This window comes from Mesoplodon densirostris, chromosome 19 (genome assembly GCF_025265405.1).
Source record: "Mesoplodon densirostris isolate mMesDen1 chromosome 19, mMesDen1 primary haplotype, whole genome shotgun sequence".
NCBI lineage: Eukaryota > Metazoa > Chordata > Mammalia > Artiodactyla > Ziphiidae > Mesoplodon > Mesoplodon densirostris.
Window position 1 is genome coordinate 58,848,604 of NC_082679.1, and position 16,565 is coordinate 58,865,168.

A 16,565-nucleotide genomic window follows, 5' to 3' on the forward strand; every position below is an offset into this window, starting at 1 on the left:
CCCGTCCTCTCTGGCATAGTGGTGTTCCCTCTTCTCTGATAAACTCCTTGACCTGTCTCTCCATCCCCTTACCTCATCCTGTCTCTAGCTGGTCCTGCTTTCTACTTACCCACCTGTCACCAAACATATTCCTTCATCTCCTTTCTTATAATGACCCTCTGTGTGTGCGGTGAATCATCTCCTATGTCCTTATCCAACATACCTGCTTTATTTTCCTCTGTTCTCTTGCATCCTTAATCTCTTGCCTCTTCTGATTCCTACTCTACTGCTTATAAATGTGCTCAGGTCTCAGTAAAAGTACATCCTTTTCCCAGGCTCATCCTCAAGCTCTGTTCTTTCTGCCACAAGACTCTTGGAGGGAAATATTTCTTCTTGCTCCTGATGTGTCCCACACATGGAAGCAATCCCATTGGCCCCTCCTCACTGCTCCCTTCACTTTCCTCCAGCAGGAGCAGGGCCTTAGCCTGAGTGAAAGCAGCTGCCTGCAGGCAGCACCTACTCTGGTCTATTCCTCCAGGGCCGGCTCTGCCCCTGCAGGGAGACCACTCAGAGAGGTCCTGCCAGTTACCATGTAGGCTGCTCTGCCTGCTTCTGGATTTGGTATCAGGAGGGCCACTTGCCTGGAGCAAACTCCCCATTCCTTTAATCGCTGTATTTTTAAAAACATTTCAATAACCCTTAAGACAAGTCAACCCGGCCCCTACCCCCAATTACTCTTCTTTGTGAAAAATGTCCTAACTGTTTCTCCAGATGAATCTTAGAAACATTTTCTCAGGTTTACAGAACAAAACAAAATCTTCAGCCTTTCGAGTAGGGGTGCATTTATTTATTTTTTGACTGTGCCACACGGCTTATAGAATCTTAGCTGCCTGACCAGCGACTGAACTCAGGACCTCAGCAGTGAGAGCGCAGAGTCCTAACCACTGGACCACCAGGGAATTCCCTGCATTTAATTTATAAATTAATTCAAAGAAAATTGTGAACCAAGAGAAGGTATGTCTCTTTTTTTTTAATTTTGTGAATAAGCAAGCACTTTTTTTTACCTTGCTCCTAAGTTCTTATTTTGGATTATATTATTTGAAAACTCTTCTTACCATGAAATTATGAACTTTGCAGACGTTACTGGAGAGTCCTGTCTGGACTGTGGCTGTGGCACATGCACCTGCTTTTTTTTTTTTTTTTTAACAAAGAACCTCATTACCACATAACCCCTGGCCAGCCCTCCAGAAGTGTTGTGGGTATGTGGTTTGGACCCTTCTGGAAGCAGCCTTCTTATGAAGCTGAACATGACTGGCTAACTCATCTTGAGAAACACTCGCAGCAAACACTCCCACCCTACTTCACCCAAAACAAGAAACCTAGAGAGTGTCTCTCTCTCTCTCAGGTCCAGTTCAGAGTTAATCTGCATCTTCCCTCCCAGCACCTTCTCACCTGATGGTCTTTCCTGTCCCTGTTTTAGGCACCAGGAACTTCTGTTCTTTTAACCACTGCCCTCACCACGCATGGAGAAAAGAGTCTGAAACACTCACATTTCCTCCCACTTTGATGCCCATGTATTTCAGTTGTTAGATTTCTCTTTTCTTATCACTACCAAAAGCTTTTGCCTCCTGAATGAATTTCAGGCACACTAGCAGGGGAGGCTGGGGGGACAAAGGAGCTTTTTTACGGATCAGATCTCTCCTGCTTGAAAGGCCAGCTAGAGAGTGACGTGCTTTGTATGCTGCAGGTTTTAGATGAGGAGGATGAGCAGGTAAAGGCCGTGTGTCTTCTCTGTCTCCCCGTCCCTCTACTCCGAGCTGGCCCACATGTCCTCAGCCCTTTCCTCAGCTGACTGAGGACTCCCGGCTTATCTTCACCTTCCTCCACATAACTTAACTAGTGGCTGGATAACCCCACTTTCCCAAAGGCTGATGATGGTGACGTCATGACAAATAGCATCTCCTGGTGCCCAGGAGTGAAGAGTGACTCACCTGCTGCTCTAGGACAGGCACCTTAACCTTTTTGTGCCAAGGACCCTTTGGCTATTAATGAAGCTTATGGACCACTTCTCAGAAGAGTGTATTTAAATGCTATAAAATAAAATCCATAGACTCACAGGGGAAACAAATGATATTAAAAATACAGTTAAGGTATTAAAATGGCAAATTGTGATAAGTAATGCATGTGCTTCTTTATTAACACAATAAATAATCTCATAATGGGTCTAAAAGCAACTAGTTTCAAAGTACTAATAGGTGTAAATGGTATTTTTGAGGCATGTGCAACAATTATAACATGGTAAGAGTATTTGGGATTTCTATGGACAACAAAGTAACGGTCCTAAAATTCCACTGTTTTGATGCCTACTTTCCAATTGAAGGAGATGCTAAATTTCAGTTGAAATTAGTACAAATAAAGATGAAATTTTTCCCCCAGCAAGTCCACAGATGCCCTGAATTCTAACCATGGACTTCAGGTAAAGAACTCCTGCCCTGAACCAATGGGGGAGAGAAGCTGATATGAGAGGACACAGGGAGCTTAACTGGGGAGTGATGGGTGGAGAGTGAGTGAGTGAGTGAGTGAGTGAGTGAGTGTGTGTGTGTGTGTGTGTGTGTGTGAGAGAGAGAGAGAGAGAGAGAGAGAGAGAGAGAGAGAAGATTAACTACATCTTATCAGGTAAAACTCTTCAAAATACAAAGTTCTTGGAAAAACTTACAAAGAAGAGAGAAACTAAAAACTGTTTCAATTGTAAGGTAGCACATTTTCTGTCCCTTTCTATGCCTGTATCATGTAGTGTAATAATGATGGTCTGTGTTAAGTATGTTTGTGTTAAATATGTGGTGATTCTTTGTATTGTAAGCTTCATTTGATTCTCATGCCAAACATACGTATGTTCAGTAGCTTGTGGGCCTTGGCCAGTTACTGACAGTTGATGGCTAGTGGAGGATACAATGGCCAAGAGAACAGTCCCAGTTTCGCCAAACCACTTAGGACCCTTGGCCACACTCGTTTATGTCATCTTAAATTTTTTTTTTTTAATTTTTTGGCTGTGCCACATGGCATGTGGGATCTTAGTTCCCTGACCAGGGATCAAACCCGTGCCCCCCGCATTGGAAGCACAGAGTTTTAACCACTGGACCGCCAGGGAAGTCCCTTGGCTGCACTTGTTTAAGCTTGAGCAATATTAATCTGAGCTCTCCTCTGTGAAACACTTTATCACAGGTATTGCAGGAGGATATCCATTGAGTCGTTTCTTGGGAAAATAATAAATGGGCCCTGCCTCTACAGGTATCTGAATATCTTCTTTACTGTAAGAATGTGAGATGGAGCATCGGCCAGCCGGGCCAGGATTACACTGACTCTGTGGATGCCCTTTCCTCTTAGCCTACTGATTTTTAACCTTTTTTTGGACTACAGACCCTTATGAAAATTTTGATAAGTGGCATAGCACCTCTCTAGAAAAGCATACCTTTAGACATGTCCATCCAACGGTGCATCCAATTCAGGAGGTCACAGACCTCTTTAAGTCCCTTCATGAGCCCTCACTTAAGTTATCCTCATTCTAGACTAGAGACTACCTGACTCCGTTGAATGCTACCAATTTTCTCCTAGTGAAAATGTGCCCTCCGGATACTACACTCAATGTTGACTTTACACACTTACTTTCTTTTGTAATGTGATGCAAAGAGGCTATTCAGAATAAGATCCTGTCCTCTTCCATTCGAGCTGGCAGAGGTCCACTGCATGCCTGTTGGGGCCGAGGGCTGTGCTGCTCATCCAGGGGAAGGTCAGACTGCTCTGTATCCTCCATGCCCCCTGTCTTGGGTTCCTCGTCTGATACACTGAGGAAATTTGGGGAAGCAACCTGATAAAGAGCGGGCAGAGTCAAAATACAGTCAGCCCTCCATACACATGGGTTCCGCACCCATGGATTCAACCAACCACAAATTGAAAATATTTGGGGAAAAAAATTCTAGAAAGTTCCAAAAAGCAAAACTTGAATTTGCTTTGGGTCCGCAACTGTTTACATAGCATTCATGTTGTATTTATGATTATTTACATAGCATTTACTTTCTATTAGGTATTAGAAGTAACCTGGAAATGATTTAAAGTATGTGGGAGGATCTCATAGGTTATTTGCAATTACTACACCATTTTATATAAGAGACTTGAGCATCCTCAGATTTTGGTATCCTGGTATCTGAGAGGGGTCCTGGAACCAATCATCCAGAATCCTTAGGGACAACTGTAACTGCCTTCTTTGCTAATGTCAGCAGCCATGTGATCACCAGGAATAAGATACAAGAAGGAGGAAATAACGAGATGCGGGCAGGGGATTCCCTGGTGGTCCAGTGGTTAGAATTCCACGCTCTCACTGCCGAGGGCCCAGGTTCAATCCTTGGTCAGGGAACTAAGATCCTACAAGCCGCACAGCACAGCCAGGAAAAAAAACAAAAACAAAACAGGGATGTGGGCAAGCCAAGTGCGCCTGTCTCAAGTATCTCCAGGGTCTGAGCTGCAAGCGGGGCTAATAATCTAGGAGTGAGCTATTAAATTCCATAGAAACTGGCAATCATATTTAAAAGTTTAGAAAGGTCTATATTTTATCCATGAAATGGAAACCATGTAGAATTTCTTATATTCTCGCTATGTAACTTTGCTTTGGGGTAATTTTTAGCACCTGAGCTAAATGCATAAAAGCATTAGGATTAGTATTTTTTTAAGCCCATTGCTACATAGAAATCTTACTATTAAACTTTACAGTGCACGCTAGGTCTGTGTTCAATGCTAAAAATGCTTCCTTATAAGATATCTCATTTGTGAGGCTGCTTTGCTTCATAAACTCTTAGTTTTTCAGGACAAAGCCCAAGAAATTATTGAAAATTTTTGATGTCATATCCTGCTTGTAGGATTTAAAATTTTTTTCCTTCCAAAAGACTTTGCAAGGCACGAATGTATCTTTACAAAATGACCACAAAATATTCTCCCAAAGATTTCCCAAAACACTTTAATGAAAAGTAGGAGAGGGACTTCCCTGGTGGTCCAGTGGCTAAGGCTCCATGCTTCCACTGCAGGGGGCATGGCTTCAATCCCTGGCTGGGGAACTAAGATCCTGCATGCCTCATGGCACGGCACGGCCAAAAAAAAAATAACGTAGGAGAAAAGACTGCCAGACCTCAGCCTGTGTGCAAGATTATAGTAACACCCTTCACCTCTAAAAAGCACCTGTTGTTGGTGCCACATGAGATTTTAATTAGGAAACTTACATCTTTTTTTTTTTAAATAAGGTGACAGTCAGCTTCAGAGATGCTGAGGAGAATGCAGTATGGATTCGAATTGCCTGGGGAACACAGTATAGAAAGCCAAACCAGTACAAACCTGCTTACGTGGTGTATTATTCCCAAACTCCATATGCCTTCACTTCTTCCTCCCAACTGAAAAGCAATCTCCCCCTTCTGGGTCAGGTATGGAACCAATTACTATAAGCTATAACGCTGCATTATCCTTATCTCAGGTCCGTGTAGGTTTAAACTGCTCAATATCATTTGATATAAAATGCGACCTGTAGGGGGACTTCCCTGGTGGTCCAGTGGTTAAGTCTCCACGCTTCCACTGCATGGGGCACAGGTTCAGTCCGTGGTCAGGGAACTAAGATCCAGTATGCTGCATGGCGCAGCCAAAAAAGAAAATACAACCTGTAATTCTTTATCTCCTAAAATAAGAAGCAGAAAGTGTTCTTATTCTACAAGTGGGAGGACAGCATAAGCATTGGTTTAGAACTCTTCATTACTATCTTGTAACTGAGAAGTAGTACACAATCAAGGTAAAACTCCAACCAACATAGAAGTCTCTGAACAGTCTTTTAAGACTCCATACCCTTCTGCGCAATCCCATTCACCCAAAATAACTGCTTTTAACAGTTCTGCTATTTCCTTTCAGAAGATGTTTTATTACAAAAACCACACTGGTACATAGGGTCTGTAATTTGCTTTTTCTAACTTAACAGAACATTTCAGTGAGGTTATATATGAATGTGCCTCACTACTTTTTCATGACCTCATCATGTGCCTATTAATGAACATTATTTTCATTTGTAACCATTTTCCCCACATTGCGTACACAAGAAGAGTGCTTTAACAGAAGATGGTCCTCTGGTCAGAGCCTGCTTCTGTTTATGGTTCTGCCTTTGGTATCACAGGCTTCCTAGCATTTTCCCCCAAATAAGCCATCCCTAAATTAGCCTGGCAACTGCTGCTGCTTCCACCATCTTAACATTCACAACTACAATGGTGCTTCAGTTGGTTCCAGAGCTGATTGTAGATAGATAAGCAGCTCTGCCATCCTGGCTGCATCATCTCTAGCGCCAAGTAGAACACCAAGTCCTCCAGGCAGGCAGACTTGTCATTTAAATTCCTTAGGTGTTTACTGAAATGGCAGAAAGATTGCTACTGCTGCTCACTTCTATTTCTTTCTAACACTTAACCCTCCTTTACATTTGGAGTCTCTTCCTCCATAATAAATACTGGTTTTCCATCCACTGACAGCCAGGTGAGTCCACCCTGTCCCACCTAGTTTAAACATCACCCCAAAAGCTAACATTCTTTTCTCATGTGTATCTTAAGGCAAACTTATTTCTACCCTCTAGTTCCAGGTATATACCTTATTCTATTAATTCTGTTTCAGTCTTCCAACTTGTTTCCCCAGACGATGGGAAGCTTTTATAAGCTGCATTTAATTTGCACTTTTTTCTTCAAAATTTGTCCTAGAGCGTACATACATATTTGCATTTTTGTATGGCAGTATCGTAGTATTAATGACTAGTAATCAAAAATGGTAACATTTGAGTATTCACTGTTTATTCTTAACTCTGAATTTCATTTATTATAATTCCTAACTTTAAACAGGATCACTTTGGGACTTCCCTGGCAGTCCAGTGGTTAAGAGTCTGTGCTTCCACTGCAGGGGGCACGGATTCGATCCCTGGTTGGGGAACTAAGATCCCACATGCTGCTTGGTGCGGCCAAGAATTTTTAAAAAAATTTTTTTAATAAAAAAAATAAACAGGATCACTTTTCTTAAAATGGTATTACAAAAGACCTTGCATTTGTGAGAATCTTAATGCCATTAGCCCCTGTTTTTGTTTTTCAAGCTGAGTAACAGGCCATGAGATTTACTTGTTCTGGATTTTTTCCTGAACAAGTATTGTAAATACAGAGATAGACACAGTAATGCTAATAGTCTTGCTAATTTTCACTTCAAGGCACTGACAATTGCTAGCAAACACCATCAGATTGTGAAAATGGACCTCAGAAGCCGGTATCTGGACTCTCTTAAGGCTATTGTTTTTAAACAGTATAATCAGGTGAGCCCATCAGTCACTCTATTTAAAGTTAAGTCTCCATTTTCTCTTTCACACATAATTTAGAAGCTGAGCAGGTGGGAAAGTCTACCTCCAGCGATAGGAGATCACATCAGATATCCCTGAAGTGCAGAAAGTTTTCAGTTAACATGAAAGGAAACAATATAATTTCTCACTCTCATCTTTTTATAGTTGCGTTGTATTTTATACTGCCCATTAGTCATTGGGGTCTATGTTATAGGTCCCCGTTTCCAAATCATCTATTCCAATCAGAATTTATTTTCTCTTCAGAGTAACTCGACACTGTCTTTTGAAGCTGATTATATTCTGTTCTGCAAGAGAGAAGCGGAATATTTTGTCCCATCAGTCAAGCAGGTGATACAGGAGTTGGAAGTAAAGGAGAAGGCATTGGTTTATTAAGTCCCACAATTTATTTGTCAAAATTATTTGAACACATTCTTCCCCTTTAATGATAAGAACGGATCTGGCCTTGCTCCCAGGCTCAGGGTTGTTTTTTTTTTTTTTCCTCTGCATGGCATCTGTGTGCTCATATGTTCAGACTCCTATAGGATTGTTAAGGCTCTGTGTATATCTTTGAGCCCTTAGGTATGTTATACTTATGTATTTTCATCTGTTCTAAGTAGAAAGAAGTGATGGCTCTCTGCAAGCTACTCTTTAAGGAAAAAATCTAACATTAAGAAGTTAGATAATGATTTTCTCCCACAGCAGCCCCTCCCTCTTACCTACCACCCTCCTACCAAATTGCTATCAACGGTTCTCCTATGACCGTTGCATTTCTAGGAAAATTCATATTGTCAAACACTTAATTATAAAAACAATGGCTTCAGTGGGGAAAGTAAGCAAAGGGGTCTGAGAGGTTCAGACTTACAATAGGAAAGTTATTTTTCGGTAAGGAATCTCAGCAAATATTTTACAGTTATAAAGACATAGATAAAAAGCTGAAAGATCACATTGTAAATGCTGCTTCTGATACCTCTAGCTTTTACATTCACCAGCTATACTTCTTCCAGATCAATTTTTTACGTTAACAAGGTACAGAGCTCCTCAAGCAAAGCAGCCATGTTGCTGGCATTCTCTGCCAACATTGCTCTAGGAGAAATGCTCAACTCAGTCTGCAAATGGCCTCAAATCTTTGTGTTGGGAAAAACTAAAGATAAGATTTGCCATACTTTTGTGCATTAAAGCCAATTAATATCTATACTTCAAAGTGATAAAATTAGGAAAACATTCACTTTTTTCTCTTTTCTTTTTCCTAGACCTTTGAAACTCACAACTCTACTACACCTCTACAAGAAAGAAGCCTTGGGCTAGATGTAAATAGTATGTGTGTTTTAAGATAAAAACTGAAATTTGGAAGAACATTCCTTTTCAGATTTCTGTCATCCAGGAAAACATTTATGTACCAGGATGTGATTCAAAAGTATTTACTCTTTTCAGAAAATTGAAAATTAAATTTCTGTTGAAGTGGGGAAGCTAAGCTACCATAATCTCTTTTAGAATTTACTAGACTGGCATCTAATAATAATCGGAACAAAAAGAAAAATTAACTAACAGTTGTTGAGCATTTCTTCTGTGCCAGGCACCATACTAAGGTATTTATATGAGTCATTTCCTATTTCTTCACAGCAGTCCCATGAACAAGCTCTTTTCATCAGGAAACTGGGTTTCAGAGAGGTTTAGTAACTTGTGAGGCAAAATCACATAGCTAGGAATCGGCAAAGCCAGGAGTGAAATCGGAATCTGAGTCTGGAGCCCAGGCTCTTAATGCTTCCTGAGTACTTTATTGCATCTCGCAGGTATTGCGTTATTTACAAATTTAAGGTTTGTGGCAACCCTGCGTTGAGCAAATCTCTCAGCGCCATTTTTCCAACAGCCTTTGCTCATTTCATGTCTCTGTGTCACATTTTCATAATTCTCACAATACTTCAAACTTTTTCATTATTATTATATTTGTTATGGTGATCTGTGATCAGTGATCTTTGATGTTACTACTGGAAAAAGATTACAACTCCCTGAGGGCTCAGATGATGGTTAGCATTTTTTAGCAATAAAGTACTTTTTAAATAAGGTATGTACATTGTCCTTTTAGACATAATAGTGTTGCACACTTAATAGACTTCAGTACAATATAAACATAACTTTTATATGCACTAGGAAACCAAAAAAATTCATGTGACTCACTTTATTGCAGTGGTATAGAACTGCACCCGCTTATCTGTGAGGTGTGCCTGTAATCAGAATTGTTACGCTGTTGCTACTCACAGGTGACATGAGTCCTTTCCTAGAAAACCCAAGAGAATAGAGTATGAAACTACTAATGTGGATCAGAAAGTTCAGAAAAGTGATGGGTTACAATATAGATTTATAAAAATGAAAATGTTCCTCTCACTTGGCAGTGATTTGGCAATAAAATGAAATGGTACAGCCATTATGAACTAAACATATTTATGACTTTCCAATGGCACAGGAACTGCTGTTGATTTCATGTTAAGTAAAGAAAGCAGGAAACAAAATTGTGTGTATTTTATAATCCCAGTTTAAAAAATACATATCTTTTTATTCACTGAAAAAAGGGTTAGACAAATAGATTAAAATGTTAACAGTACTTATCTCTGTGGTGGAATTATGGGTGATTTTTATTTTCTCTTACCAGCCTATACTTTCCAGCTTTTCAACAATAAGAAATTATTACAATCGAGAAGAAACAGTAAACATTATTTTTAAGTTATACAAGCAAGTTGAAAGGTTAGGAATGAAAGGAAGATACTTTATGGATGAAATATATTAACATACATAAAATATATAATATTATAATAATATCAAATATATAACAGCTGTTTCTCTTGAAATCTTCCATCTGTAGTGGATTCAAGGATCATTCATGAAAACAAAACAGAAAAAGAGAGAGTCCATAGAGTGACTCAAGAAATTTTTGGAGACTATCCACAACCAAGACTAGAATTTGCACAATATAAGGTAGGACACTGCTATAAACTAACTACAAGTTATCAATACTTTTTAAAAAGAACTAAAACTAAGTGGAAAACAGATCTAAGAAACTGTCTCTTATTCATTTGTCACTTTAATGTTGTATAATAAGTTTATGAGTTAAAATAGACTTCTTTATCATATTTAGTAAGTTCTTCTGTTGCAAAGGAGACCTTTGGAAATTTTGAATTTGCCTTTTCATTTCACCTTTCATATTAATTCAGTTATGTATAAACAGCTGTGATCTGTATTTTTGAGAAAAAACAATGGTAGGTTACACCTTTCTAGCCCATCCACACCTAGAACAATGCTTGCACATGGTCAGTGCTCATAAATACTTATTAAATAAAAGAGTGAATAAATAAGTCATTACAAAGCCCAGTTGGCATCACATGGAGAAAACCCAGCAGCCTGCAAACCTGGCTCATTCCAGAAGCTTGCCCACCAGGAAAGCCAGGTGGGGGGCAAGCCCATGGCCACCATTAGAAGAATTCAAGGCTTATATCACGATCACCCTAACCTAATACTCATGCTCACACTCGTAACACCCTCCTCCCCTCAAACCTTCCAATAAAATTCTGCTTAGAAGGAACCTTCTGCACCTATGGACCACACTTTAAGTCTACCATTGATCTGCTCACTCAGGCCCAGTGCCTTTTTGGTTTGATTTGTTTTTAGTGGGAAAAGTTGACTGACACCTTTCAAGTTATACTCCCTGAATGGCAGGTTTCAACCCATTTCTTTTAAACAGCTCACACTCTTAAGACAGTCATTCTCAAAGTGTGGTCCCCAGACCAGCAGAATCAGCCTTAGCTGGGAATATGGGTAAGAAATGCAGGTTCCTGGCCCCATTCTAGTCCTACTGGATTGCAGTCTCTGGAGGTGGGTCCCAGGCATCTGTCTTCACAAGCCCTCTAGCCGATTCTGCACAGAGAACCACTGATCTAGGATACATAAGATTTAGTCCACAAAACTTCTCTTTATACACATCTTAGAATTGGTCTATTCTATAAGTCAAGGCGCACATTTATTCATACCTGCTACTAATTTTTCCCTACCTTTTCTATCTTGAAAAATGTCAAACCTTCAGAAAACATGCAAGAATATTACAATGAGCTTTCATTTCCCCTTTGTTTCAAAATTTACTAATTGTTAACATTTTGCCACATCTGCTTTCTTTCTTTCTCTTTCTTTATTCTGAACCATTTGAATTAGCTGCAGACATTACTCACCCTCTAAATATTTCAGCATTCTGTCTCTAAATTTTAAGGATCATTTTAAGTTAAAAAAAAATGAAGTTAGAATCTAAGAGCCAAGTACCTACTGAAGTAGCAGTACTTATATATTTGATGATATGAAGGAACTGTTATTCATTTTTTTAGGTGTGGTAATGTTATAGGGGCGAAGTTTTGAAAAAGAGTCCTTTTTAGGACTCTTAGATACATTGAAATATTTGCAGGTGGGATACTATGGTGTCTTGGATTTGCTTGGAAATAATCCAGTGGGGGTGGGCAGTAGGGAACGGAAGGTAGAGTAATAGATGGAACAAGACCAGTCATTGTTTCAGCTGGGTGATATGCACATGGGGACTCATTACACTGTGCTCCTCACTTTTGTATGTTTTCTAAATCTTCTATAATAATAAGTTAAACTGCGGTAGTGACTCAAAACACATGACATTTTTACATTGAAATGACAGATTACAAAAAACAGTGCTCATTTCCATTAAGAATGCAAACCTAATGCTCAGGTGAATGGTATCTGAGGGCGGAACTGACATGCAAGGTCTCCTGTGTGTCAGGCACTGTGCACGCTTGGCTTTTTGCATGCGATATTGCTGGATATACTGGCTGCCCTCAACGTTTGCAATTAGCAAATTAAATGGTTCCCACCCCCATTAGTCCCTGTGTTTCTTGATAACAAGAATTAGTGAAATACATAATCCTATTTCTTTATATTTTGCCATTGCAACTGATATATTTAATCATCACTTAAAAATATATCTGTTGACAGCTTGAAACGAAATTCAAAAGCGACCTAAATGGGGGCATCCTGGCTGAGAGAGAAGAACCCCTCCGGTGCCTGGTTAAGTTCTCTAGCCCCCATCTTCTGGAAGCACTGAAATCCTTAGCACCAGCCGGTAAGTAGTCAGCACACTTCATCAGCCAGAAGAATTAACAACATACTACATTCGACCCTCTCTTTGCTGACTAATTGCCCCTGAGCTTTCTCATGGCTCTAGTCTGCTATCCCATCATGCCCTGTTTTGCATATTCTGCTTCACTTAATAGGGGTCCATGATCCACCCTCTAATCTTGGTCATTTTTAAGCTGACTCAAATCGTTGTCCCTGTGATTATTTTCATTTTCTTTTCTTTTCTTTTCTTTTTTTTTTTTAATTTCAGGTATTGCAGATGCACCACTTTCTCCATTGCTCACTTGCATACCCAATAAGGGAATGAATTATTTTAAAATTAGAGATAAATAAGATGTATGTGGTTTTGTAAGCACAGCATCCTTGACTGTATTGCATATGCATTTTATAATGACTAGCTGGATAGCTTCTATCTGCAAACTTGTTTTAGAGATTAATCCTTGATGTTGATGATTTAGAAATGTTCAATATAATTCTTGGGACTGATTCTTTCCTCCTCCTGCAAAGCATAGCAGTTGTGGGACTTTAAGATGGGATAGGATGTCTTTTTTCTCACTCCTGTCTCTCAATCCCGGAGAGGTCTGGTTCCAGTTGCTGGTTTCCAGGGATTTTCTCTTAAGCCTTGGATCACAGAAAGAAGCAACAAGAAACTATACCCAACGCAAAACTTCCCAGGAGAATCATAAAATTGGTCCATTCAAAAGGTAGAATTGGGCCCATTAAGTTATTATTGCAGGAGGTAGCCTATCAGTTGATTCAGCTATATAAAATAATGATTTCATTGTAAATGTGATACTTCTCATCTATTTTATCATACATATGGCATTTGAACTGACAGATAATATACAGGTTTGTGAATAAAGATATTTAAAAATGGGTGTATCGGTCACTTTTGGTGAAAATCCTTCAGTGATCATCACTAAATCGCATGTCCTTTTACAATAACACTTTAAAATCTACTCCGTATCTTGATCCACAAAGGATTTGGGGTTATAACAACATATGTTACAATTATGATAAAACTAAAAGGTGAGGGGCTTCCCTGGTGGCGCAGTGGTTAAGAATCCGCCTGCCAATTCAGGGGACACGGGTTCGAGCCCTGGTCCAGGAAGATCCCACATGCCGCGGAGCAACTAAGCCCATGCGCCACAACTACTGAGCCTGCGCTCTAGAGCCTGCGAGCCACAGCCACTGAGTCCACGTGGTGCAACTACTGAAGCCACGCGCCTAGACCCTGTGCTCCGCAACAAGAGAAGCCACCACAATGAGAAGCCCATGCAACACAACGAAGACCAAACACAGCCAAAAATAAATAAATTAATTAATTTTAAAAAAATTAAAAGTTGAGGAAATCTGGGCAAATGAAGGACAGAAAAAGAACAGGAGGACAAAATAAAACTAGAGGTAAGATTACCACGTAAGAACATACAAGTGCCTCCTCAACTGCTAGAATAAAAGGAAAAATTTGGATGGCGTTAGCCAGTGGCCAAAGCAGAGGAGAAAAACACCAATTTAAATGAGATATTTAAAAACTGGTATATCAGTTACTTCTGATGAAAATCAAAAAGAGGCTTAATATACAGATATAAACACAATCAGAAGGGGCTAAACAATGCTTTATACCAATATAATGTATTGGTATTGTCTATACCAATACCAATAGGTATTTTATGTGAAATATATTTGTTTAGATTTAATTAGCACATGGCTTATTAGACACTTCAGTTATCTCAGAGTGAGGCACTGAGTCTGTAGGGGCTTAATAATGCTAATTTTTTTTGTAGACCACAGTCATGGTTTAGAGCATCTGTTCCTATGTGCACACATATGGTGGGCACTACGACTCAGTGCCTGAATGCCCACATTAGGTCTGCACAGAGGCCCTGCAGGTTCCTGGTGTGGTTTCCCACAGGCTCACAGCCCTTTCTGGTGCTTTGCAGGTATGTGCAATGAGAGCCTGAATGAGAAAGACACTAATACTGGGTTGGCTAGAAAGTCCCTTCGGGTTTTTCTGTAACATCTTACAGAAAAACCCGAAGGGACTTTCTGACCAACCCAGTATTACCCAGCCTACAGGGGAATCACTTGAGCCTGCACCCTGCAGCCCTCCCAGACAGAGGCTTCTGCTTCAGGAAATGAGATACAGGGAATGCTTACCTGGTATGTGCTTGACGGTCCAGAGACACATACGCCATTCAGATGCAGTCATGGGATCAGATGGAGCAGTAAATGCAGATCCAAGGATCTCTAGGCCAAGGGAATTTAATGCACATTAGGTAGGGTCTCCAAAAATGAAAAAGAGCTAATGTTTACTGAGCACTTACTATGTGGCAGGTGCTGTGCCAAGTATTTTATACGCTTTGTCTTATTTTCATAATAATCCTATAAGGCAGGTGGCATTACTAGTCTCACTCTATTGACGTGAATACCAAAGCTTAGTACTAGCTAGTAAGTGACTGAGCCCACATTAACCCCAGGCAGTTGGCCTCCAAAGCCTGCCCTCTTGGACACTGTGCTGGAAGAAACAATAGCCCGTGGATGCTATTTCTCACACAGATGTGGGGGGTTTGGGGCCCACAGTACTTTTTAATTCAGAATTCGTTACTGTGAAGCAGAATAGTACCCTTCTCAAAGATGTCCACATCCTAATCCCTGGAATATGTAAATCTGTTACTTTACAAAACAAAAGGACTTTGCAGATGGGGACGTTATCCTGGATGTCCTGGATGGACCCAGTGTTATCAAAAGGGTCCTCAAAAGTGGAAGAGGAATAGAAGAGAGCAGAGGGAGACCTGACTAGTGAAGAAATCAGAGTGATGTGAAGAAGCCTCAACTCACCATTCATTAATGACTTTGAGAAGCTGGAAAAGGCAAGTAAACAGATTCTTCCACAGAGCCTCCCGAAGAAATGCAGCCATGCCAACACCTTGATCTTCACCTAGTAGACTCATTTCAGACTTCTGACCTCCAGAACTGTAAGATAACAAATCTGTGTTGTTTCAGGCCACCAGGTTTGTGGTACTTTGTTATTGCAGCAATAGAAAACAAATAGAGCTGCTAATATATAAAAACTGGGAGTTTTCACATAAAAATCTTGAAAAATAAATCCGACGATACCAAAGACGAGTAGTAGCCGCTGCCCCCTTTAAACAAAGGATGTAACTCCCATTCCTCTGCAGTCCTCACCCCTCCCTTTTGACTACACCTGGCCTCCTACACTCATTTAAATGACCTATCTGGTGGTCTCTCTTCCGACTTAGGTTTTGGAACCCTCCTCTGAGCTACACTGTCTCCCAAACAGTAATCAAATTTCAGCAGTTAGGGCTTCCCTGGTGGCGCAGTGGTTGAGAGTCCGCCTGCCGATGCAGGGGACACAGGTTCGTGCCCCGGTCCGGGAAGATCCCACATGCCGCGGAGCGGCTGGGCCCGTGAGCCATGGCCGCTGAGCCTGCGCGTCCGGAGCCTGTGCTCCGCAACGGGAGAGGCCACAACAGTGAGAGGCCCGCGTACCGCAAAAAAAAAAAAAAAAAAAAAAAAAAAAAATTCAGCAGTTAAAATACAGGCAAGTAAATCTACCCTCCCTAAAATGATTAACTCTGTCAATTATAACAATCCTTTTGTTTGTATAATGTGACCTCGGGCTAGTTACTTACTTCTCTGCAAATGTGGGAAAACTTACAGTACGTACCTGCTAGGTCTGTTTCGAGGACAAAATGAGATACTGAATGAAAAGTGCATTCCCAGTGTCTGGTAAACAGAGATAGTTGTAATTCACATACTCTCGCCTCTCCTCCTGTTGAACACTTGGGTTATTTCCAATCTTTGGGAAGTAAAGTTCCTGAACGCATTGCTTTTTCTTCTATACAATTGTGGCCCGAGGTCAGATTTCTAGGAAGGCGAACAATGAATCAGCGGGACCAATACGTCCTACCTGTCCCCAGGAACCCCTGTGAAGTTTTGTAACCCGCCCGCCTCATCTGGTGGTGGCTCCTGGCAGACGCGCCCTCCGCCATCCGCACACGACGCCGCGGCCGCCCGGGCCCCGCCGGATGCTAATGAGCCG

General features: G+C 40.7%; 1 protein-coding gene and 1 long non-coding RNA gene across 8 annotated transcripts in view; one reads left to right on the forward strand and one right to left on the reverse strand.

Moving 5' to 3' along the window:
• CENPN (centromere protein N) overlaps positions 1 to 13,395 on the forward strand; it is a 20,820-nt gene extending 7,425 nt beyond the window's left edge. The window contains exons 6-12 of one of the 6 annotated variants that reach the window (XM_060083313.1): positions 5,268 to 5,444; positions 7,241 to 7,342; positions 7,631 to 7,714; positions 8,617 to 8,680; positions 10,224 to 10,336; positions 12,362 to 12,488; positions 12,753 to 13,394. In XM_060083313.1, coding sequence (XP_059939296.1) covers positions 5,268 to 5,444; positions 7,241 to 7,342; positions 7,631 to 7,714; positions 8,617 to 8,680; positions 10,224 to 10,336; positions 12,362 to 12,488; positions 12,753 to 12,835 — 750 coding nt within the window. In that variant the 3' untranslated portion in view covers positions 12,836 to 13,394. Of the gene's footprint in view, positions 1 to 5,267; positions 5,445 to 7,240; positions 7,343 to 7,630; positions 7,715 to 8,616; positions 8,681 to 10,223; positions 10,337 to 12,361; positions 12,489 to 12,752 lie in introns of those variants that run through there. The other 5 variants (XM_060083308.1, XR_009530572.1, XM_060083310.1 and 2 more) reach the window with 5 other exon arrangements.
• On the reverse strand, positions 9,715 to 16,537 carry LOC132479769 (uncharacterized). 2 transcript variants are annotated; one of them, XR_009530573.1, is made up of 4 exons: positions 16,191 to 16,537; positions 15,341 to 15,475; positions 14,660 to 14,749; positions 9,715 to 10,217 (listed from the first exon to the last, which is right to left on the reverse strand). It is a non-coding gene; the product is annotated as an uncharacterized LOC132479769 (long non-coding RNA). The 2 variants fall into 2 exon arrangements; XR_009530574.1 differs by having other exon boundaries at positions 9,715 to 11,292.
• Positions 16,538 to 16,565: the final 28 nt, after the last annotated feature.